Genomic DNA, 25,222 nt, shown 5'->3' with positions numbered 1-25,222 from the left:
CACATGGCGCGCAGACCTCTCCTGCCGCCCGCTGCTCCCCTCAGCAGTGGACTTCGGTCCTTCTGCCTGCTCTGCTCCCCGCTCTGGCTCTGGTGAATTCTCTCACCTTCCTGCGCTTCTGACTGTACCCAGTGCTTGTATAAACAAAACAAACAAACAAATAAAATAAATAAATAAAACATGCCTCTATTAAAAAAAAACTATTTAAAAAAAAAAAAAGAATCTTACTCTATCATGGACACTTAAACTGATACTTAAACTGATATGTAGTCTGCCCCAAAGCACTGAAGAGAAAACTAACATAATTCCTAGGATTCCAAAACTGCACCATTTAACCATACTTCTTTATGACACATCCCTGGGATTTATGAAAACATTTTAACTCACATTAAGAACTAAATTATCTAACACACGCTCTCCCATTTTTGTTACTATTTTATATCTTACATCTATCAATCGCTTCTTCAAGGGATCTTCATTCTCAAAGGGTATGAACCGAAAGCTTGCCTTTGAGGGGGGCACTCTAATATCAATTAGGGCTTTCCGTGAAGGCTCAGGAAGTAACTGTCTTTAAGTCCATCCTTCCTGGGAGCAGGGCTCACAGTCTCCCCTCACCTGGTTGAGAAGCACTGATCTTAGAGCAATACCTAAAATAGGCAGACACTGCTCCATCATGGGAATTTGTACATAGGATCCCATTCTAAATAAAGATTTTGGCTCTAAAAACTTCACTCTAATGGAATTGGAGAAGACAGGTCCACATAAAAATAGTCCTTTCCTCTTATCTCTATTTCTTTTCTCAATTTAGTACACAGAAGTGGGATTAGTCACCTATGAGAAAACTTTGCATTTCCCAAGAGAGCTGTTTTCTCCCCGAGTTATATATTTTTAAGTCAGAACTATAAACTGGCCCTGTATTTTAGTACACAAGGTATTAAAAGAAGATATTTGGGTTCTGAAACACATTTCCCAAAAAAATACTATGATCTATCAGTGTAGGCTTATTTCCTGAGTAACCTACAAGCTCTTTGAAATTCACGCTAAGGATTAAATGATTTGAGATTTGACACTCTTGCAATATTCATTTAAAATAGCTTAAAGAGGGCCTCCCTGGTGGCTCAAGGGGTAAGACCCAACCTATGAAGCTATCCGCAGCCTCTGCAGCACGAGTTCGGTCCCAGGCTGGCCAGAGAGCTACTCACATGGTGCAGCAGACCTCTCCTGATTTGCCCACTGCTCCCCTCAGCAGGGTACTTTGGTCAATCTGCCTGTTCTGTTCCCCACTCTGTCTCTGGTGAATCTTCTCAACCCACGCATGTCTGGCCTGTACCCCAGCTCTTATATGCATAAATAAATAAATCTTTAAAAATAAATAAAATAGCTTTAAGAAACAAAGTTGGGCCTCCCTGGTGGCGCAGCAGTTAAAGTCCCAGCACTATCAGGCTATCACTAGCCACTGCGGCATGAGTTCGATCCCTGGCCCCCTCATGACACAGCAGACCTCTCCTGTCTTACCCACTGCTCCCCTCAGTAATGTATTTCAGGAGATCCACCTGCTCTGCTCCCCACTCTGTCTCTGGTGAATCCTCTCACTCCCCCTCCACACCTCTGGCCTACACCCCAGTTCGTGTATGCATAAATAAATCAATCTTTAAAAAAAGAAAGAAAAAGTTATATAATGTCTTATTCTTTTTAGAGGAAAGCAAAATTATGATAATATGGAGGAAAAAGTGAAGAGAGATTTGAGTAATTTGAATACTTTCATGATTTTCAGAATTGAGACTTTGTTCAAATTGTGTTTAATTTCCAAAAAAGTTATGTTTCTTTTTCCCTTATACAGCTGCATTTCCGCCACTCTTCTCATACTTATTCATGATGAGGTCATTTGTGGGGATCTTCATAGCCAATAAAGATTCTCACATGTAACTTAGGGATAGCCCAGGGTCCTCCTAGCTGGGTGTGGGTGGTGAGTAACACAACAAAGGGACCAAGGCTTCAGGAGATTGATGGGAGCACATTGTCACCAGAGAAGGAAGACAAGGGCAGTCACAACACCTGACTGGAGTCGTCACCTCACAGAGCCCACCCTCATAGCCCCAGCTGCTCCAACATCTGTAAGGCAAGGAGAGCATGGCCCGGGTGACTGGGGCAGGCAGACAGCTGCTGCTGAATAAACTTCACGTGTTAGAGAAGTGGTTGTTTGAGTCCTATACCACAGGGTGCACCTCTAATCTCTACTTCTCTGTTTTGTACATACACACATACACACACACACACACACACACGCAGTATTTTGGTTGATCTGCCTGTTTATATATAAGTACACTTTGCCTAGCTGCTTGCACCTATCATTACAGAAAAATTTTTAATTTACAATTATGATTTAGCACACAGTAAGCCCCTGCATGACACAGCACCATAATCCATCTAACAAAACTCAACTCTGACTGCAAAAGGGATACAAGAACTCATTGATTAATTCAGGCAAAGCCCAAAGTATATGTGAGAAAAGATTTTACTCTTTTCTTCCATATCATTCTTTCCTCAAGACCATAAATCTCTGAGCATTGACTTTCTATCTTTGGAAAGTGAATGTCATCTGAGACAGCATATAAATCACCTTGAGAACAGTTATTCATCGCGGGCAAATAAAAATGTAAGCCAGCCAGATGGTGAAAAGCTCATTTCTACTGGTATAATTTCACGGGACTAGGCAGGTAAGGGGGAAAATGGAGGGAGTTGTGAAATTTGGGGCCATTTATAGGATGGGAATAAATACCCCAAACAACCCCATATCTACAATCTCTTCACCTCTGGTTCAAATAAATATGACTCTCCCCCTTCATGGTAACAGGAATGACAGGAAGGCAAAGAGAAAAGAAGGAAGAAGAAACATACTAAACTCTGGAGTGTTTTAAGCCCTTTTCATTCACCAGTTTGAAAGCATTTAATCCTTTGAGTACTTCTGGGGTATAGGAGAGACTACACTGCTTGGTGTTGGTATTTTTCATATGACTCCAGGTCACAGCTGGCGAATCCAAGGTGAATACCTCCCCAACACTCTGGCAGGTGTTTATGTCACAAAGCTGGACTGGTGGCAGGGGGGGCAGGGAAGGGAGAGGGTGACCGCTCCTAAGGCTACACCCAAAGACTAGCTTATTCCAGTGCTGAAACCCATTAAAAGAACACACCCTCTGGCCCTTATTATTTGGGACCTCCTCCCATTAGTCCACCTCTTTTATAAAACCAACACCCAGTCAAGAAAAGAGAAACTTATTGTCACCCACAAAAAGGAATGAGGAAGTAGAACAGAAATGAGATGGAAAGAGCAGCATGAACTGAACTGAGCGCCCAGCATGACACGGGAGACTCGGCCATGATGCCGTGTGATAGGAGAGCACACTGGCGCTGCCGGAAACCAGTTCAAGAAGCCCTTGAAACACACACATAAGACTTAGTACATGATGGTTATGTTGGCTGTTGACCTATTAAGAAAGGAGGGCAGGGCCTCGCTGGTGGCGCAGGGGTTAAGACGCAACCTATGAATATATCCTCAGCCACTGCAGCAAGAGTTCAATCCCTGGCCAGAGAGCTACCCACATGGCACAGCAGACCTCTCTCGCCCACTGCTCCCCTCAGCAGTATATTTCAGTCGATCTGCCTATTCTGTTTCCCACTCTGTCTCTGGTGAATCCTCTCATCCCACGCACCTCTGGCCTGTACCCCAGCTCTTGTATACATAAATAAATTTTAAAAAAAAAGAAAGAAAGGAAGGCAGAAAAATCCTTACTTTGCAAGACAGAAAGGAGCTCTTAGCAGTGGGAGGTACAAAGACAATAGCAGATTAGAGAACCACAGAAACACATCTTCACACGGCCTGCCACCTCACAGATGGCTGACTTAATTGCTAAGGGCCACAGGCAGACCTGCAGCAACACACCACTGGGACCTACACAGTCTTGGCATCCCAATCTGGAAATATCACTGCTTAACTACCATTTCTCTTACTTCTAATCTCAGATATCAAAATAATCACAACAACTGTGAAAGCTTTGTCCAGAATAAAACACCATAGGCTATGTGGTTTAAATAATAGGAATTTGTTTTCTCACGGTTCCAGAGGCTGGACATCTGAGATTTGTCATCATGATCAGGTTCTAATGAGATCTCTCTTGCTGGTTTTCAGGCAGCCACCTTCTTGCTGTATCTTCACAAAGCAAAAAGAGAGAAAGAGAGAGAGAGAGTGCTATTTCTCTCTTCCTCTTTTTGTAAGACTGCAGTCCTACTGGAAAAGCACCCTATTCTTAGGACCTCATTTAACCATAATTACCTAAAGGCCTGCCTTCCAGAAACAGTCACATCAGAGGTCAGGGCTTCAACATACAAACTTGGGGAGGGACACAAGTCAGTTTATTGTGCTAGGTTATGAAGATCTGTTAAATAAGGAATCCTCCAGTCAATGCTCAGTACACAGTATAGCTCAGTTAATGTTTGGTGAATAAATAACTGAGCAGGAGATAATTACTGTCATATCACACTGGGACACAAATTCATGCAGGAGCACTGTATTTCCAAGCACAAGTAACAACCTGGACCCTTCCAATTTTTAATAATACTGATGGACTCACAGGCAGGAAGCATGTCATCTACTTTTGCCTAATGGATGAAGGTCTACTTTCCCTCCAGAGTAATAGCCAGGTAAAAAAAAAAAAATCAAGATCCTCAAGTCACTGATCATTCTGACAGTGTTAGATCCAAGATGGCTGTCCTAGTGGAGCTTCTAAGAGATTATGATAGAAGTCCCACACATATGCATCGCGACTTGTATCTACTAGAGTCAAAGCCAATGACTAGAAATGGACCATTAGAAGGCCAGTCTTTTGCCTTGAGAGGTCCACATACTGGCCATTAATGAGTCTTTTCTTCACAACAGCTTGTGTAACTCATACATTCCCCAACAGGTTAAATTTACTTCCAGAACACCCAGGGAAGAGCAAGGGATAGAGATGAGGAAAAGGGAGGAGCATGTCCTTTAGTCAGGAACCGTACAAGTATACCTTACCATCCACATCCACTTGTTCATCAGATACATAGTGTCTACTATGTGCTTTCCTAAATATTTTAGAATATTTAAAGAAGAATTAGAGATGGGGAGCTAGCCTAGAGGAATCTGGCCTATAATATAAAATTGTCAGATTAGAAGTCTTAAGGAAGCTGAAGATAAATACTGCATGTTCTTGGGGAGGTTTGGGGTCTCGCTAACACTACTTGTTACTACCCAAAGGCTGTTCCCCCTCTTCTGCCTTGCTAATAGAAACCCAAGTTTGGATTCTCTAAGTCTTGAGAACCCTTTGATTCATGTCTTCCAAAGTCATGGAGGGTAACTGATGATTACTGTAAAAACAATTCAATAAAGTGATTTTGAATAATTGTAAGTCAGTGATAACTATATCACTCCTTGGTGAAATGACTGACAACAAAGAAATATGTGTCTAATACTTTAAACAAACCTATGCATTTGAAATTTTATGTTAAAAATATATAATGGATGAAAATAACATATTGCATATTACCTTCTTTCAAAAAAAATCTATCACCATCCCATCCCTGATTTACACACTCGGTCAAGAACTACCTGGATAACTTGTGTATCATGGTGATCAAGAATAAAGAGATAATAAAAATAGACTGAGGGGATTATACTGGCTAGGCCTCAATTTGAGTGTCTGGAGGATTTCAAATTGATATTTTTATATGCTTTAAGTGGTTCAAAAGTTCACTACTAAAATGACAATTCAACCAAGGGCATGAAAATTCTTGAGGCAAAATTCAGCTGAATCTTTTCTATCCGTCCCCTTCCTTTATTTGTAAAACAATTTTCCTCCCTTGGGAAAGTGGGGAGATACAGGACATGCTTACTTGAAAATTCAACTCTGCTGTTTTCTAACTGGTCTATTGGGCAAATTTTTGTACTGATTTAGTGTTCAGCACTTAGAGACATTATGGGGTGTCCTTCTAAAACCTGCCAGGTTTGGGGGACCTACAGGGTGTGATCACTTGATAGCATTGTTGCCACTGCAATTTAGAAAACCAACCAGGCAAAGCCTCTAATGGAGCAATCAGCTCGGGTTAACAGGGGCTGACAGCATGCTCTCGAGACGTGGGCTTAGGGTCTCCAGCGGAGGGGGATAGTGCTGATTCTCCATCTTAACCCTCCAGGCCAGCAGTAGGTGTCTGGGCACCAAATATTTATTTCAAATGATTAACAATATTTCCAAGTACTTTTCTTTTTCTATTTTATCTATGGGGGGATTTGAGGATGTTTTCAAACTGGTCAATGAATAAACTCCAATGGGAACAAACTAATCAACACCACCAAGGCGTGAACTCCTGATAAACACAGCATGGATGAATCTCAAATGCATTATGCTAAACAAAAGAAGCCAGATGAAAAACGCTCCACACAGCAGGATTTTATTTATATGACATTCTGGACAACGCAAAACTATGGGGGCAGTTGCCAAGGACTAGAGGAAGGAGTTGACCATAAAGGACACAAGGGATCTGGGTACCTTCTGCAACTCTTCTATACTTTGATTTATTAAAAACTGATAAAATTGCATTTTAAAGGGTAAATATTATTTATTAAATTTACTTTAATAAAATTTTACCTCAAGAAAAATTAAGGCTTTGTCCCTCAGTGCTTCCTCCAGAAAGGTGGACTATTGTGGTCACACGTGAGCACTGTCATTCAGGATGGTCTCCTGTTGCTCTCTGTGTTTCTATTACAACAGGCAGACAAGTCACCATGCAGAGCAGAGAACAGAAATCACTCCAGCTACTTCACTCAGAAAGGCAGCACTTGATGGGAATTTGGTGTTTACAGAATCACTACAAGGTCTGGGGGAACAAAAGTCCCCTCTAGACTTTCGAATTCAAAGAAACACCACTGCAAGGTAGGTATGCATGGCCCAAAAGTTGGGGAGCTGCTGCTACTGCCACAAACACAGCTTCACACACCTGTGCAGGTAGGGGTGAAGGCCCTAGAACAATGAGGCCACTGCACTGCCGCCAAATACCTCCAAGGTCTTTCCCGCTAACAGCATCAGCATAATGACCTTGGTCTCCAGCTTAGATTTCCACATCTCACACAATTGCATTTATGAAACCTGTTGTGCACTTAAGAGACCTAGCAGTAAGAATGTCTGAGACATAAGGTGTTAGTGAGGTGTTCAGTCAGGAGGGTGGAATGAAGGTTCACAGTGCGTCCCCAATCATTATGCTTCCTGTCCTAAAACAAGGTAGTCTTCAATGAAGACAGCATAAGCTTAAATTTCAAAAGCTGTTAGAGTTGAAAAGTTATTCTACAAAGGGGTAAAACCAAGATTATAACTCATTTCATTATGGAAGACTACTCCACGTTTACGTTTACTTAAATCTAGCCCCAGTACAATAAAAATTTTAAAATCATTGTATTTGATAACACCGCCAGCCACAGTTCTAACTCATGTAATTAAATACTTACTGGTCTTTAAGTTTTATTTGGCTGAGAATTAAATAGATTAAGTTTGAAAATGCATTATTTTTCTAGGTAGCTGTAAGTTATTTTATGGCAAGCCAGAGCTAGGAGAGGGGAGTGTGACACTGTGATTAATAATAAAAAATATATATTTGGTTTTCACTCCCATTTCTTGCACAAAGCTCCTAACATCCTTGGAATTTCCTAGGAAAAGAGAGAAAGAGTTGTCTTTTGTTATGTGATTTGGGAAAGTCCCCAGGTATTTAAGGAAGGGCCAGTTGTGACAGAGGATTAGAACTTTCACTCCCACCCACAGAACTCAGGCTGGAGACTGGGTTTAATCACCAATGGGCAAAGGTTTAATCAAGGGTAGCCAGGCAGTGAAACCTCTACAAAAAACCCAAAAGAACAGCTTTTGGAGAGCTTCTAGGCTGCTGAACAGGTAGAGGTGCTGGGAGAGGGGTCCTGGAAGCATGTGGAAGCTTCATGTCCCTTTCCCCATATCTTCCTCCGCGTCTCCTCCATCTGTTGTTGAATTATATTCTTTTATAATAAACTGGTAAATGTTTCTCTGAATTCTGTGAGTCACTCCAGCAAATTAATCAAACCCAAGGAGAGGGGCATAGGAACCTTCAATCTAAAATTGGTAGGTGAGAAGAACAGACTTGGACAGGTGTCTGAAGTGCAGGGACAGGACTAGCTCACAGTCCGTGGGACTGAGTCCTCCAACCTGAGGGATCTAACACCACCTCCACGCAGTGTCAGCACTGAGTTAGACTGTAGGACACCCTGGTCAGCATCTGATGAGAAGGGAGTGAGTAAACTGCTTGGTGGGATAAAAACAAAAAACAAAAAAAACCACACACCTGGGCGGGAAGTACCTTTTACACCCTGATTATAGCTCTGAAAGACCTAACGTCATCTAAACAATAAAACAAAAGAAAATAAGTTTATATAGCTAAAGTACCACAATAACCATAATTCTTAAAATTAGCTCCCAACAATCACTCACACAGTAACCTATATTCTCTATGTCAAAGGGAATTTTGTAAGGAATTTTTAGCCCTTAGGAACTGCACTTTAATCCATCTTGGGTGATTTCTTCCAACTGTACAAAAGAGGAACAAAGGAAACATTTTCCTTTTTCTGACAGGAAAACTACTGGGTGGATGTTGCTGGCTTCCTCAATTCTTAAAAGATAGAAAAATGTGACAAAGCAAAATGGCCTAAAATAAAAATAGCTTGTTTGGGTCACAAGAATCACCTACTATAGTTGTCACTGAAAAAATGAGGGGAGTCTCTGCAGAAAACGCTACTGCTACCTTCTCAGAAAACCATCAAAACACCATCACACGCTGAAAGTCCCTCACTATATAAGGAATTATCAAATGATACCAAAGATTGCTCTCCCCAAAGAAATAAGGGCAAATGTGACAACCGGGGGTTAGTGATTGCTCCTAAATGAAGGAAACAGTTCTCCTTAGGTCTCCTTCACAGTCTTTTTCAAATGTTGACCTCACGGAGCTAATTTTTTTTGTTATTATTAAATATAGTTAAACATATGTATATTCTACATCATTGTTCATTTTTGTACAATGTTTAATTTCTCTTCTCAGGTCTAATCCCCATAAAATTCCCACCACCAAGTCTACGTCTTATGGACAACTACCTGCTTTTACCAATACTACTAATAAAGCAAATGGGCAACAATTTGGCAAAAAGAACAGATCTGGCCTCTCAAACTTCAGGATTTAAGGAACCTCTATGGGGAAAAGCAGAAAATACACTAAAATGGATTCACAGGATGAGGAAGAACACCACTTATCACCCTAACAGCTAAGCTTATTAGGCTATAACCTTGGTTAGGTTTTGCCCTAGAATGCTGCTGGGAATGAGCATCTACAAAAGTATTACTAAAGATCTAATAATTTACTTCTCAATTTCTCTCTAGAGCAAAACTTTAAATATGCTTATCACCATATGAACCCCCCAAAGATTCTTTTCCAAGGGAGTGAAAGGGATTGTATGAGCAGCTAAGCACCCATCTCTGAAAGCTGTCCCACCCTATCCCTTCGAAGAACAATAGGACACTGGGGCTCCTATTATCCCCTTTGTTTTCAACTTACCTTCCAATACACCTACAATTAGGTGCAAATTAGCTGCAAATGCTTTCAACCTGAAATTCATTATACAGGCAGAGGCAATGACCTTTCAGACATTCACATCTCCTCTCGGATTCATACCCAGCAGAGGCACCTTACAGATGCTAGTGAAACATCTGCAGACAGACTGATACTGTCCCTATCGGAGCTGAGCTACCCAGTCACCGCCAGAGACTATCATCACATAAAGCATGGAGGAAAGTTTCCATTCATAACCCAAGCCATTTGATCAAAGAAGCTGCCCTAGGGATTTCAACCTCACAAAACAGATTTTATAAGCATTCCACAATTTCAGACTAAAGTGATTTCAATTAAAATTAAGAACAACCTCTAACAACACATGGTTGAAGGAGGTCTCAGCTCAGGTCACAAGATCATGTTGACGGGACAAGTACATCAAAAGAAAAAACGAAAACTCACTCATGACACAAAGAAAATTTGACAAAGGAAAAGGCTGCATTTGGCTTCCTTCCAGCTGCCACTCAGAGGCACAGTCAGGAAAGTCGTGTGGGCAGGAGACAGAGTCCTGAGAGACTGCGGGAGGCCTGGCTGATGTCAGGATCTGCAGGGGCAGCCCCCTCCCTGACCGGGCAGGGCAGGTGTCCCCTGCAACCTGGACCTGGCTGCAGTGCAGTGCCCAGAGTCTCAGCCACTGTCCCGCGGCCCCTGACCTGGGTCTGTAGCATGCAGGATCGAGCGTGTGAGGCAGGAGCTATGTCAGCACAAACCACATGAAGAAGCCATTATTCAGGGGAGCCATAATATATTGTAACTGCTCCCATCATGTCAATAGGCATCATTTTAATGGGTGTGCTAGGATTTCTCCCACTTGAAGTGAAAATGACTCCCATTTCAAGGAGAATAGGAGAGTCTTCATTGGTAGGGTTACAATTCACCCACAGCAGCTGCCAGACACAAGAAGAGAAGTGCCGGGCGTGCACAGAGCTGTGCTCCAGTTTATAATTTGTCTCCTCTTAAAACAGAGATGAGCAAGTTACAAATATAATTACTGTATATCTGAACAAGCGATAACACAAGCCACAGAAGAGCTACGAGAAGACTGCTGGCTTACCTCTGGCTCTGGCGGTAAGGTTTGCTCGTCTTCGGCGGAGTTTGGTAAGATTGCCCAGGTTATGTTGGCACTGGCTGATGGCAAAGAGCCAAATGTCCCATTTTTCAGCTGTTCTGTGGAATGTGACTTGGGCCCGTGCCATCCCAGGATGTTTTCTGAAATAAAGACTTAGAATGATGCCAAGTATTTTCCAAATTAAACATTTATAGGTCAAGAAATATTTGTACCTCCCTATATAAGGAGACCAACTTAAAATCAGTCCAATTTTAGGTGATGGTGGACTTAAGGGGGCTTGTTTTGAATGTGGTACCAAGTATAGGGAGTCTCAGTGGTGGACAGGTGATGTGCACTGGGGTCTGAAAGTATCTTTGTAAAAATGTTAAGCACAGCAGAAGGAAGAAGACACCTAGCAGGAAAGCCGTGAAGGGTCCACATAGCAATTTCACCTATTGGACACTTTTTGCCAAATTGCAAAATAGGAGGACCGATACAACTGGGTTAGGAACTGACATTCCCCGCAAATTGCGTAAGAGAATGAAAAAGTGATTGGAAGGACAAGTTAAGAAAAGCACTCTAAACCTGCTCTGGTTCTCTTCACTTCAATCATGTATCGCTTGATCTTTTGCTCTCATTTATGCCAAAGGACATGTCTTGCCCACTGCAATTCCCCGAGGCTCTGCTGTCCTCATGCAAACAGCCCTTAGTCCAGTTTTCTTTCTCAATGTGGCTTACACCAATCACTCTTTGCCAACACCCAGCTCTTACCTGACTCTAAAGTGCTTGTCTGTTTGCACATGTCTGCCTTGACCATGACCTGGATAAAGGCCTATAAGTAAAAAACTAACCCCAATGCTAGACAACACAGTACACAGTACTGTGCCCCAAAATCACTTTAAAGGTTCAATTTCTTGCCCACACTATTAACCCATCCAAAGGCCAGAATCCCAAGGAGCCTGGCCCTTGCCAATTCTGAGGATGGTCCCCCCTGTATTATTGACAAACATGCAGAAGTAGGCATCCAGACTGCGGAAAACAAATACCCTCTGATCCTACACCCCTCACCCCAATGATTTGCCTACATCAAACATTTCCAACAGATTTAGGAGTCAACGGAAACAGAAGAGGACTGCATCGTACAAGCCTTGGCCAAAAAGTCAAGTTACTTTAGTTGTCATTACAAACATCTCCAGAAACAAGTTAAAGGAAGCATTTCTGCCCACTGTGGGTTTTGTTTTTTTTTTGTTTTGTTTTGTTTTGGTTTTGGTTTCTTATTTTCTCGTGTATGTGCTGTGTATTTGCAATCCACTGTATCTTAGGAATAACATCAGGTATCAGTGTAGGAGGCCAAAAAGTACAGGTGAGAAGCAGATGGATACTAAAGTAATTTTCAGATTTCAGTTCAATTGTTCAATGTGCTTGAAACTAAATAAGCATTAGGGAACGACAGTGGTAGGCATATGCTCCAAAAACATATTCCCTAACAGATACAATGAAATAAATGCTGCAGGAGATGAAATGCTACAAGACCGCAAATTAATTTTTGATCCAGCAAAAAGGCAGCAGGGAAAAAAAAACAACCACCACCCAGTTGTAAGGGTCAGAAAACAAAGAGACTTTCAGCAGCAACAAAGGATAGGTGGTATGCTGTGGGGAGTCTAGACCTCCCTGCCCACTAAACATTTAAAGGGAACCCTGACTGACTTCCACTTTAATGAGATCTTGATTTCCATCAAGTCAGCAGGGCACTTCTTAGATATAACCATTATGTTTTCATCGCTGGGAGTCAGGCGATAGCTGCTATCAGCACCAAGAGCCCTGCTATTTTAAACAAATGAATCTTGTTGTGATACCCCACGCTCTTATTTCACTAACTTGAGATTCTGGAATTCTGTTTTAACAGTAGGCAGCTATGATGTTTTGAATGCAGCAAGTGAATTTTTTGTTTTCCCCAACAAGATTTAAAAGATACATGCAGAGTGTTATAAAACTTAAGGTTCTGTGTCATATGGAACATAACTATTGAAAGAGCTAAGAAGCCAAGGAAACGAAATAACCACTGTGGTTTTCTAACTCCCCACCAGGGCACTGTGTGAGGTTGATTGTGCTCCTAGCCATCTCTGCTCAGAAGCCTTTCAGGATCACGTGATCCCGTGACCAAGAAACAAAAGGACAATCGCTCCTTTTTCCAATGGATTTGGAATAAAACTGGTATCACTCCAGGAGAAGACCCTGAAGGACCGAGGAATGGCATGAGACAGCAATTAATTGTATTTATGCTGTAATGAGATCATTAGCATCTTGCCGTAGATGCTGAAAATATAATACTACTTATTTGAACAAGTTTTAGGGAAAAGTTAGGTTAGTTCAGTAATGTGTGAGATGTTTGTTTGAAAAATAAAATAACCACTGATGCTTCATGCTCCCTCTAGTCTCCAACCTTTAGCCAAGTTCCATGATTTAAAATGGCTGACAGGGGCCTCCCCTGGTGGCACAGCAGTTGAGCGCTGGGCTGCAAAGCTGCCCGCAGCCTCTGCAGCACCAGTTTCATCCCCGGCTGCTGGCGAGGGTCCCACATGGCGCGCAGACCTCTCCTGCTGCCCGCTGCTCCCCTCAGCAGTGTCCTCCATCAGTCTGCCTGTTCTTGCTCCCCGCTCTGGTGGATTCTCTCACCCTCACTGCACTTCTGACTGTACCCAGTGCTTGTATAAATAAATAAATAAATCTTTTTTTAAAAAATAAAAAATAAAAATAAAATGGCTGACAGGAAGGAAGGACTGACAAATGTGTGGGGTGAGGGGCACAGCTGAGAAGGCACGCAGGTGCTAATACTATATATATATCAGGGACACTGCTCATTCTCCCCTCCTCCCAAGTAGTTTCCATTTCCAACTGTGGTCACCACATCTGAAATTTCATCACTGAGTGTTCTCCCTCCAAGCCCTGAAAACCACCAGAGAACCAATGAAAATCAGGTGGGGAAATACAAGTTTTCTAGAAACCAGTCCTAAAGAAAGGTCTAAGGGATTGATTTTAGGAATAATAAAATGGTTCAAGCTCATGCTCACCAGTGGAAGAGTCTTGGGAAGAGCCCATTAGGTTGCAGAGATTAGAAGTAAAGAGTTAGAAATGAGAGACCACAGAATCCTCAAAAGTCCATCCAGTCTGACTGTGAATTTGTGCCCGAGCCCCTTCGGGTCCCCTGGGCTCCATCCAGTCAGGAAAAGTCAAGGAGCCTCCTGGGGCTTCAGCATTAGAGTTTCATTTTTTACATTGAGAAGGAAGAAAAAGTCAACTTAGGTGTCTTCACTCTGAGGCTGAACATGCACACAACCTAGACTAGATCCTGAGCCAGACTTCTTTTTCCTTTTGTTACAAAGGACATTGACAGGGTGGCTGGAGAAAGTCAGTAAGGTGGACTGCGTTAACGTCCTGATTCTGATCACTGGGCTGTCATTAGATAGGAGCATGTCCTTTTTTCAAGGGAATACACACTGAAGTATTTAAGAGCAAAGACTTAACATATCTGCAAGTTACTCTGAAGTAGTTAGCAAATTACAATGTTTATAAAGAGAAAAAAAATGATGCGAATATAAAAAAATAACATTTGGAAACTGATGAATGAGAATTTTTCATACTATGTTAGTACCTTTTCTGGATGCCTAAATAACTTACAAATGAAAAAGAAAACAAGGTAAACACTTATCTGCTCTAAGAAAATTATGACGTGAACAAGACAATGTCCTTGGCTCTACTTTGGGGGACCCAGAGGCTGGTGGGTCGTCTACACTGGATTGAACTAAGAACCCCAAGAAGAGAGAGGCATCTGCCACAAAAAAGCCCATCTCTGGCCTCGGGCGAGTCATCTAACTGCTGAGTTTCGGGGTCTCATCTACGTGAGGGGCTCAGTACCTACTTTATGAAGATTCCAGAAAATGTGTTGCAAAGGCCAAATGCTGGAAGAATCAGGGCTCAGTGAATGATGGTGGGTATTTAGAAAGAGACCCAAGTTACCCACACACTGGGTACCACTGTGGAAAACCAACACCCCTTTTCATCTCAGTAACAGAGGGTAAGATCAACACAAGAAAGCACGAACCACGGACAATCACTCTCAACCTAGCTTTACTTTCATCACCCAAGTTGCCTTGTTTCCTCATTAATTAAGTGACCCCCAGGCAACAAAGCTCAATGAAGCTTCTGTTCATCTATTAATGCTAATGCTTTACAATTATATACAACAATGAACCTCAAGCTATTTTCACCTTTATCGTTGAATTTAATCTTCACTAATATCTTGATATCCGCTTATTGATTAAACCCTTCTCCAAAAGGATTGCAGCATCTCAAGGGAGTATATCATTATCTCTAGATCCTTGAAAAAGAACTAGAAATGCTTCTGGTGTGTCTTCCAGAGAAATCCCCCCAGCTCCATGTGGGAGCCTCAGGAGGATGGTGGCTGTAAGAGTGAGAGGGCAGAAGGCAAAGGGCATGTCCCTCACAGAGCATCAGCTAGAAGATAGCAGACACACACCACAGGTGTAGTTAGATGCTGCACAGCAATGGATTTTAAAAGCAGAGCCTGGAGCACAATCACAAATGGAACAAGATCCAGAACACACTGCCTCGAAGTCCAAAGGAGCTCCAGAATACCCCAGGGGCACATGTTCAAGTTGTCATAGGATGTTATATTTCTCACTGGTTAAAAAAAAAAAGTAATCCCAAACTGCACAAAGGAGGGAGGAAAACATGGAGCAACACTGGAGCACAAGGATGGATGGATGGATGGATGGATGGATGGATGGATGGCTCGATCAATCGATGGATCAACTGACAGATAGATCTAAGGGAGGAAGGCCATGGGACACACACACTCATGGGCAAACCCAGACTGGAGGGTCTTACCTGAGGCTCCTGACTTGAGGCTAGGCTGGCCCACCTGGTGCACACTCTGCTGTAGCAGGTTCAGGCACTCGCCCAGGCAGCTGAGGGTGGCAGCAGAGGTAGCTTTCAGGAGCAGCAGATCCTGGTCCAAGGCTGTGAGTGGGCCAGAGCCTGGTAGGGACTCGATGGCATGCACAAGATTCTTCTGCTGTCCTTCCACCTGGCTCATCATCTACAAAACAAGAAAACAGCAGGGAAGTGAGTGAGAAGGCCTCTTTTCAGTAGGCTTGTGAGCTGGAACTGGAGCCATGGGGCTCGAGGAAAATGATGAGAGAAATACTGTCATCCTGACATGAGTGAGGGTGAATCAGTTCAGACGGTCTCCTGCACATTGGTCTTCAAACCATGCGGGTTGCATGCCATGTGCTTGGGTCCATCCACCCAAAGGCACACACATCTGCAGCTCTAATGGAAAGAATCTTAGAATTTCAGAGTTGAAAGGGACCATTAGGGCATCAGAGTGTATCATTTACAGAACTTCTGAAGGCAAGTCACCAACAAACACACTAAAGGTAGAAGTCCTTGTGATCATCTTTAAGGTTCTTCTCTCATGGAAGGTTGTCTGAGACAGCAAATACATGGTGGCTTTGCCTCAGAGCAAGGGAAATTCCTTTTTTTTTTTTTTTTTCAGGATAGACTATAGCTTTTTAATGCCTTTGCATGTCTTTCTGTGTTTCTCATATTTCAATGGCATCTTCTTTTTTTTTAAGTAATTATTTTTATTTTTATATTCCCCATATGATTGCACCCCCATCATTTTGACCAATCCCTCCATCCCCCCACCCATAGAGTGTTTCTGGTTCATAGCTGTTTGTTGATTTTGATTTTTTCTTTCTTATAGTTATTCGTTTTCCTGGTCCCTTATTTAGGTTTTCTAGATTCCTGCTATGAGTGAGACCATCTGGTATTTTTCTTTTTCTTTCTGGCTTATTTCGCTGAGCATGATCCCTTCCAGCTCCATCCATGTTGCTGCAAATTGCATGTGTTTCTCTTTTTTGAATGCTGAGTAATATTCCATGGTGTATATGTACCACATCTTCTTGATCCAGTCATCTATTATTGGGCATTTGGGTTGTTTCCATATCTTAGCTATTGTAAATAGTGCTGCTATAAATATAGGAGTGCTTTCCCTCCAGCTTCAACCCCTAACTTCCTGGCAGTCTGATTTGAAGTTTGAGAAACAAAAGTGAAATCTGGGGCTGGTGTTTGTGCAAAGGAGGTGCCAGTGAATCTGGTGCCAAACTCCTCTACCCCCTAACTGCTGGAAAGGATATGACTTTCTTAACATCATGTGAAATGCCAGGAGTGAGGAAAACCAAGGATTCCAAAGCCAGCCCCATGGAAAGTGGCCTGACTTCAGTTCACTAGCTGCAGATAAGCAGCAGTCTAATTCGACCTTAGAATTAACAAATTAGGAAGAAAGGAACTTTAGAACTAGAGACAGATTATCTTGTGTAATTCATCTCCCTCTTATTTTACAGCATATCTCACTAAACAAGGTAACATGTATAAAATGCATGTCTAAGAGTCATTTTGAAAAGAGGAAGCAAGTTGCCCACCCAAGGTCAAGGACCTACTTGGAATTAGACACAAGAACCAACACCTGTTCTGTAGACTCTGGTTCCTGTTCTGTAAGCCTCCCTCACAAAACCTGTTCTTAATTTGAAGCATTATCTCCTACTTTGTCATTGTCATCCCCAAAGGATCCTTGTAGCCCTCATGATGTCACCAGCTGGGGAGAAGCATTAAATCTGGAAGGAGCAGTGAATAAGGACACAAACCTCATTGCATGCTCGATCTTATTTTTCTTATTTCCTTTAAAAAATTAACCATTTTCTACCATTCTGTGTAGGTATTTCCTTTTGTAAAAAAGTAGCTCATCAATTGCAATCCTACTTACCCAAATAGGTGCCATTACTCAAAATTTTTTTAATCAGTGTTAATAAATACATTAAGCAGATAAGGTCTGGAGCATTCTCACTTTAATGTGCACACCCACCCTCTGGGCATGAAAGCTGACTTTTGCAGATCATAACACCTCCCATTCTGCCTCCTAAAGCAGTGCCTGGAGTCAAACAGGGGTGGAGCTCAGTAAGTTTCATTTCCCCTTCAGGTGCTTGCTTAAAAATCACCTTCTCAGGAAAACTTTCTGATCCACCTAAATGCTTCTACAGCCCAACCTTTGCACTCCTATCCCCCTTACCAAATTTACTCTTCTCCACAGCATTCACTACCTTCCAATCTAACTAGTATTTACCTATTCATGCTCATTTGTAAGCAGAGATTATTCCATCTCTGTTGTTCACTACCTCCCAAATTACAGTAAGTATCCGTGGAATGAATGAATGAATGCCCCGTATCAGTCTTTCTTTCACTGACATGTAAGAGAATGCACTAGTCTACAGAGATCATTATACTCAATTAGCATAATATGGCTAGAGACAGAGGATAGTAGAGGATAACACTTCCATTATCTGTTTAGGCTTACTAAGAAATACTGTCAATTGGCTAAATTTAACTTTCAAGAAGATGAAATGTTTATGTATTCTTTGACAGTTAAGTATATGTAGAACTGCTAGCAGCTAGGGAAAAGTGGATTTCCAGCTATTTGTCATAGTCAGTATTTCCATAATTTCCTACCATAAAATCTGGCCTTAAAAAAAGATGTGAGCACTGGGAAAAAGGAAGTATGATAAAATGTGTAATGTGTCAGGTTCCTGACTATTAAAGTTGATGCCATAACATTTAAAGGAATAGGTGAGTAAAATCAATTCATTAACTATATGGAATATACTCATTTTTAATCAACAAAAAAGAATGAACTGTATTCTAATTATATAGTGTAGAATAAATACCTGTTATTCCCCAAACATAAATATTACGTGAATCTTGGGTAATACAAACACTGAACTGACTTACAGAATCTTCTATTACAACAGTGTCGCATGCCCAGACACTCCGTAAAGTATTAGACGGTACTGTCAAGAGCCCCCTGCCAGTGCCAGATCAGGACAACCTTTTAGAGGGGGCACTTGACACAGGCAGCGGGTGGATATGATGGTTACAGTGACTGAAGAGCTACTGACACTATGCGAGGGGTGGTCAGGAGTGCTAAACGCCTCTCCAATCTGGGCACAGACCCATTCCTGTTCAAAATGCCAACAGGGCCCCCTTGAGTAGACAGATTCAATAATCAGGCACAGGGTGGATTTTAACATCTTCCCTGGTAAACTGAGCACTAAAAAGGAAACAAGGCCAGCACAGTGCTTGATACACAACAGATAACTCCTAATGATTCATTTCACCTTCCTTTCCAAGTGATGTGAAGCAGAGTGCTCTTCTTTTATGACACAAACAGTGCCAATCTGCACCATCAGGCTCTAAAAGAAATTGAATAAACCAAAAAAAAAAACAAAAAAAAAACCCCACAAGATTCCCAACCTCAGAGCTGTACATCAGTGTTATTACTTCTCCAATATTTCTAAGACTCGGAGGCACTGAAGAAGAGTCTGCATCAGACATTGGGAGAACACGTTTTAGTGATTTCCATATCTAATTTTAATTAAGGGCACACATGAGAAGACGACTATGGCACTGAAAAGCTGTACAAAATAAAAATGCCAACATCAGCTTCTTAAAGTGGCTCTTTCTCCCCCTCAAGGTCCCTGCTGGCTTATCAACGGGTGGACTCACCTACTGAGATCAGCCTTTGAAAAAGTTGAACCACTTACTTTAATTACTTAAGTTTTGAATCAGAGCTCTCAAGGCTTCTTCTCAAACACATAGACATGAATCATCTGTGGTTAAAAAAACAACAAAAGCATGAAGACGATTTCTTTCTGGCATTTGATTTCTACCATCAGAGGCATCATCATCTTGTAATACGGGTGCAGCATGGGATCCCAAAGGACATCTCAAGTTCTAGCCCCTGATAACGTGAACTGAAGTGATAAAAGAGACTTAGTGTTAGTCTAGTTGAACTTCACAGAAAAGCAAACTTCACAGGGAAAGAAATTCTAGGGCCCATTTCTCACAGCACAAGTAAGCACATATGCATTTACAAAATGAAATCACAGGACTTGATACTGACAAAATCAATGTAGGCAAACCAAAATGCAAAGACCAAACTCCAGTGACACCCAGTTCAACAAGATTAGATCTGGCTAAGATTGAAGAGGGCAGCAAGGGGCTCCCTTTGCCTTGGCTGTTTGACTGTTCTGAGCTGCAAATCTTGGTGCAGGTTTGGAGAGGTGCCAGAAAAGTCCAGTCCTAACATGCCAGCTATTGATGGACACCAGTTCAGTCATCCATTTATATCAAGGAATCAGCATCAAGCATCTCTGAACACAGATCTCCTACCCCAAAGTAACTAGGGTTTCTTGCCTTGGTCTGCAGAAACCTCCTGGGCTCACAGATTCCCTAGTACCTTCAGCCACTCAATCAATTTAGCTTGGATGTAGACCAAACAATTTCATGCCAACTTCAAAGAGGTCTTAGTTTGGCATTTCTCCTCAGTCTGGTGGAACTCTGGAGCCCTTTCTAAGTCTCTCCTCTCGGTCAGAAATCAATGTTTGGCCAATTTAGGCACTTTTTTCATTCAGCCAAAGTACTTAACCTAGGTTTAAAGCAACACATATACACCCACAGAACTCACAATCCCATCAACAGAAATGCACCATTCCACTACTCTCTTCAGCATTACTTGAATACTCCAGGAGACTACTACCCAAGAAATGGTTTGAGAGCTCATTACAGAAACTTCCTGAAACACATATCAACTAATAGAAACCACCAACAAACAACTTACACTCAAATACTTTGAATCCCTTGCCTCAAAATCCTTGCTTATTTCCACCAATCCTGAACTACTGGATCTTGATCTTCGGCTAATCCTAATCAAGTCTCTGTATTATAAACCAAAACATCTAATCCTCAACAAATCTGGATCTTGTTCTCCCCTCTAGAAGACACCCCCAGTGCCCTGTGGGGGCGGTGTTTTCTTTATAGAGTTGAACAATATAGGCATTTTGTCTTATCAACAGATTGTGCTGTCGATTTATGTTGAGTGTGTGATTTTGGAAAGCTGACATTCCAAACTTTAGTCTTTTTTTCAAATTGAGAGAACAGGGGCACAGTAAGTCCTGGCTTCATACCTGAATGATTTCTTCTTCTTGTTTAATTTCCCACACGAACCTTCCTCCTGCACTTCCTGGCCATGTCATCTCTTACTGCACCTCTTGGCACAACAGTAACCTGGCATGATGCCCCACCAAGTGTTTCCTTTCCCCTTGGGACACCACTCTCCGTACTGTCAACTGAAAATAAATAAAGCATCAATGACAAAGAGTATATCCGATAGTTAAAGTAAGGCTCTGAACCCTGAAAGCACTGTGACGGTTTTATTCTGTTCCAATAAACACAAATTTCAATTTAGTTTACATTGGCTGGAACAGTGAGTCATTGATATTAAAAATGCAATTATTCTGAATAGGAGAGAATTCTGTTTCTAAGTTGTTCCAACTTCAAGATGGGTTGATGCTAGAGGAAGGTAGTATAGGATTTACTCTCTTACTTTATAATGAACACTGCAGAGATGCAAAGGCCAGGTTAAATCATTTTTATTTGGCCCATTGTTAAATCTTTTTTTATTTGGCTTCCTGGGCCATCATTGGATGTGAAAAGACTGGCTTTACCTTCAAGCAGCAGATTCCTGCATAGGCTATTGGATGGAGCCTGTTCATACTCTAAGTCTCTTAAGGTGGCTTTGCTCTCTTCTCTGTTAGACTCAAGGGAGGGGTGTCCGCAGAAGACCCTCTAATATATGCCCAGATCCTCCAAGCACAACCCTGTGCAGGCCAGCCAAACATAAGTGTAAGAGGGAGGTCCCCAAGAAAAGGAGAGATTCCAGGTTCTCTGCCCCACCCAAGGAAGGGTAGAGCTGAGCAGGGAGGAGAAGCAGGAAAGGAGACTGGACGAAGGCAGAAGGTTGGAAATCAAGAGGAGACCTGGGGGAGGCACATGGAGCAGAGAGAAATGTGAGGAAGCTGCACCTGCTTCTTGGTCTTGGACTGGTTGAAACAAATGTGAGAGACCCGGGGGCTAGTTAACAGTGGCAGCTTCTATTTTGATTTTGATCTTGTTCCTTCTGTCCCAGACCTGCTGGGCCCCTTCTGCCCCTGTGGGTCCCCATCAGGAGGTGCCTTACACCTGTGGCAGGCTTTCAGGTCTCAGAGGCCCTCCTTTGGGCCAACCTGTTTGGCTGGGCATTTACCCACGAGGGGATGGGTAACTTTGGGTGTTTGATTTGGAAACTATTTTATCTATTCTTTTCTTTCTCTTTATTGTTTACTAATTGTATTAAAGTTCCAGGACAGCAGATTTTTATCTACTCTGGAATCATACACCCTTTGCTTTGGGATCTATGTTGTTATCACTGAGGTTGACCATTCCTAAATGACTTCAGCTGGGACCCCAGATTTCTGTGCATCCCACCCCTGGGAGACAGAATAGCCTAATAGTATTTTTAAGTTCAATATTTTGACACTTGGCCTTTACCTCATGAAATGAAGGGTCTAGAAGTGACAGAAAAGAGTAGCTGAAAGGTCAATCCAGAGATGAAGGACATCCAAAGTCTGTTCTATTCCCTCCATAGTTCACAAATGAAGATGTATTATTAAGAAGTGTTACTGCTACTTTAAATGAGCACACGCTGTCTGGAGCAAAAGCTAAAGCAAAACTCAGAACTGCGTGCAAGCACACGCATATACACACACAGACACTTTCTGATGATGTGATGAGGCTGTTCCATTTCTCAAAAACAAAGTCCCTCTGTCATTATTTTCACCTTTTGCTTTTCTACACTCATCACCTCACCACCCCCAGTAACAACTCTACCCTAAGCAAATATGAGATCCAGATTTTATCTTTACAAATTCCTAAGAGGCAAACTCATACTGAGATGTTCAGAAAATACAAGATAAGAGCATTCACGGCCAAATGGATCTCACAGCGTGGCCACACCTATTGCTTCATCTTGCAGGCAAGGAATCTCAGTTCAGAGAGACCAGGCAACTTTGCAGCAGACCTGCGGCTTCCCTGTGGTGGCAGTCCTCACACTTCACTCAGACATGACCCTGTGTGTGACTTCCTCCTTCTTCCTCATATTCTGGGGGCAAAAATAGTATCGCCTGCTTCAGAAAATAACTATGGTAAAGTTTCCTTCTTGCCATTATTCCTCACACCAACCTTTCTCTTACCACCTTACTTTGTTTTCTGATTACAAAGGGCTGGCTCATTTCAGCAACCACCATCTCAAAAAACCACAATAAAGGTTAAAAAGAAGTATAAATTACCTATAATCCTATTCCTAGAGAGAGGCAGAATTAATATTCCATCAGTATTCTGGCTCTTCTAATTTATACACACACGCTCATATTATATTGTTATATCACATTATTTGTGTTGTGTTGCACTGTATTAAGTGAATCATCCCTTATAGTTTTCTTTTTTTTTTAAGTTTTTTCTTTTTTTATTTTATTGATTTATACAAGCACTGGGTACAGTCAGAAGCGTGGGAGGGTGAGAGAATTCACCAGAGCCAGAGTGGAGAGCAGAACAGGCAGATTGACGAAGTACACTGCTGAGGGGAGCAGCGGGCAGCAGGAGAGGTCTGTGCACCATGTGGGACCCTCGCCCGGGGGATGGGGATCAAACTGGCGCTGCAGAGGCTGCAGGCAGCTTTGCAACCCAGCGCTCAACCGCTGCGCCATCAGGGAGGCCCACAGATAGTTTTCTAACGTGTTATCACTTCAAAGACATCCTCTCTGATGCTTGGGATCTACTTTAAAATAATCCAGTGCAGGAAGGATGAAATGTTACTGGTCTGGGGCTGTGGGACATTCAATATTATCTTCTCTAATGTTCCTATGTCAGAAGATTTTCATAATAACAAGTTTTTAAAGTAGGGGAAAATACACCGTTAGGGTTGAATTATATCACCTTAAAATTGAGTATGGTGATACCATAATTCCCTGTACCTCAGCTGTGACTTTATTTGGAGACATGCTCTGTACAGGGATAACTGAGTTAAAAATGAGCTCATCAGAGCAAACACCCTAATCCAAGATGACTGGCATCCTTAGATAAAGGGGAAATTGGACCCAGACATGCAGAGTGGAGGGGGGTGAGCGAAGCCACAGGGAGATGATCATCTACCTGCTAAGAGAGAGGCCTGGAATGACCCTTTTCACCATCCTTGGTAGGAACCAACCTGTTAATGCCCTTTGGACTTCTAGCCACTAGCATCCTCATTTCTGCACCAAATTTCTGTGGCTTAAGCCACTTGGTTTGTGGTGCTTTGTCACTACAGCCCTATAAACTAATACATCACAGACATCTCTCCACAGCAATCAACACAGATCTCATTTTAATGGCGCCATTGTAGAAAAGCTTTTAGCACCAAGTAAAGTGGAAACCTGGCACGAGAACAAAAGCTCCTTCAGTGCAAACTCACGGTTACTTCTTCTAACATAATTTCTGTTAAGGAAAAACTGAGGTGAAGTATGCATTTTCAGAATTACAACAGAAGATGCCATACAAAGTTACTAATTTTTTTTAATTCCATGTGTCAGTTCTGAAAGTACTGGGTGGTATTGGGTGGGATGAAGATATAGAAGTAGTAGTTTCTGATCTTGTTCTTGTCACAGATCAACAGAAGGATTTGAATAGAAGGGAAGGGGTCAGTGAAAGCCTTAAGCATCATTCATCTACATCTTCTGCCTCCTCCCCATCCCCCCCCCCCCCCCCCACTGCAGCACACAGAACTGCAGGGGATCCTGAACTAGCTCCCTCTGGACACAAAATTGGCTCCCTGCACCTACAGCCAGGGCAGCAGCTCCATGAGCAACAGGCTGCTCTGCTTTGTTTTCATTAAAAACAACTTTACTTCCTCTTTTTTCAGTACAAAAGTAATAACACAGAATAAAACACATCCTCAAATAGAAGAAAAAATACCCATAACCCATCCAAAAGTAGCAAAATGTTAAAGTCTTGGCTTATGAATGTACACTTTTTTAAAAGATTTATTTATTTATGCATACGAGAACTGGGGTACAGACCAGAGGTGTGGGGGGTGAGAGGATTCACTAGAGACAGAGTGGGGAACAGAACAGGGAGACTGACTGAAATACACTGCTGAGGGGAGCAGTGGGCAAGACAGGTCTGTTCCGCCATATGGGTTGCTCTCTGGCCGGCCAGGGATCGAACTCGGGCTGCAGAGGCTGCGGATTGCTTCATAGTGCAGTGCTTAACACCTTGCACCACCAGAGAGGCCCCCGAATGTACATTATTTTTATGCCTATTTCTTGTACTTGAACTGCTAATGCAATGATAGTACTTCTTAGTACTGCTTGAAGCCTTTGTTAGGGCAGACACCAGGGCAATAAACTTAGGCATTTCTATTCAAAATACAGCAGATCACTCCATCACATTAATGTACCCCAACTGATTGCCCAGTTCCCTGCTGAGAGA

At 42.2% G+C, this 25,222-nt stretch overlaps 1 protein-coding gene across 2 annotated transcripts in view; it reads right to left on the bottom strand.

The window, feature by feature from the left end:
* The window catches only part of OSBPL10 (oxysterol binding protein like 10), a gene marked incomplete at both ends in the record, with an annotated part of 223,312 nt that overhangs the window by 38,439 nt on the left and 159,651 nt on the right, over positions 1-25,222 (bottom strand). For both annotated transcript variants that reach the window (XM_084248144.1, XM_084248145.1), the window contains 2 exons: positions 10,754-10,908; positions 15,656-15,866. In XM_084248144.1, coding sequence (XP_084104270.1) covers positions 10,754-10,908; positions 15,656-15,866 — 366 coding nt within the window. The remainder of the gene's footprint in view (positions 1-10,753; positions 10,909-15,655; positions 15,867-25,222) is intronic.

This window comes from Talpa europaea (genome assembly GCF_964194135.1).
Source record: "Talpa europaea genome assembly, chromosome: 11".
Lineage (NCBI taxonomy): Eukaryota > Metazoa > Chordata > Mammalia > Eulipotyphla > Talpidae > Talpa > Talpa europaea.
The sequence above is the reverse complement of the archived record's forward strand: the minus strand, read 5'-3'. Positions and strand labels throughout refer to the sequence as shown.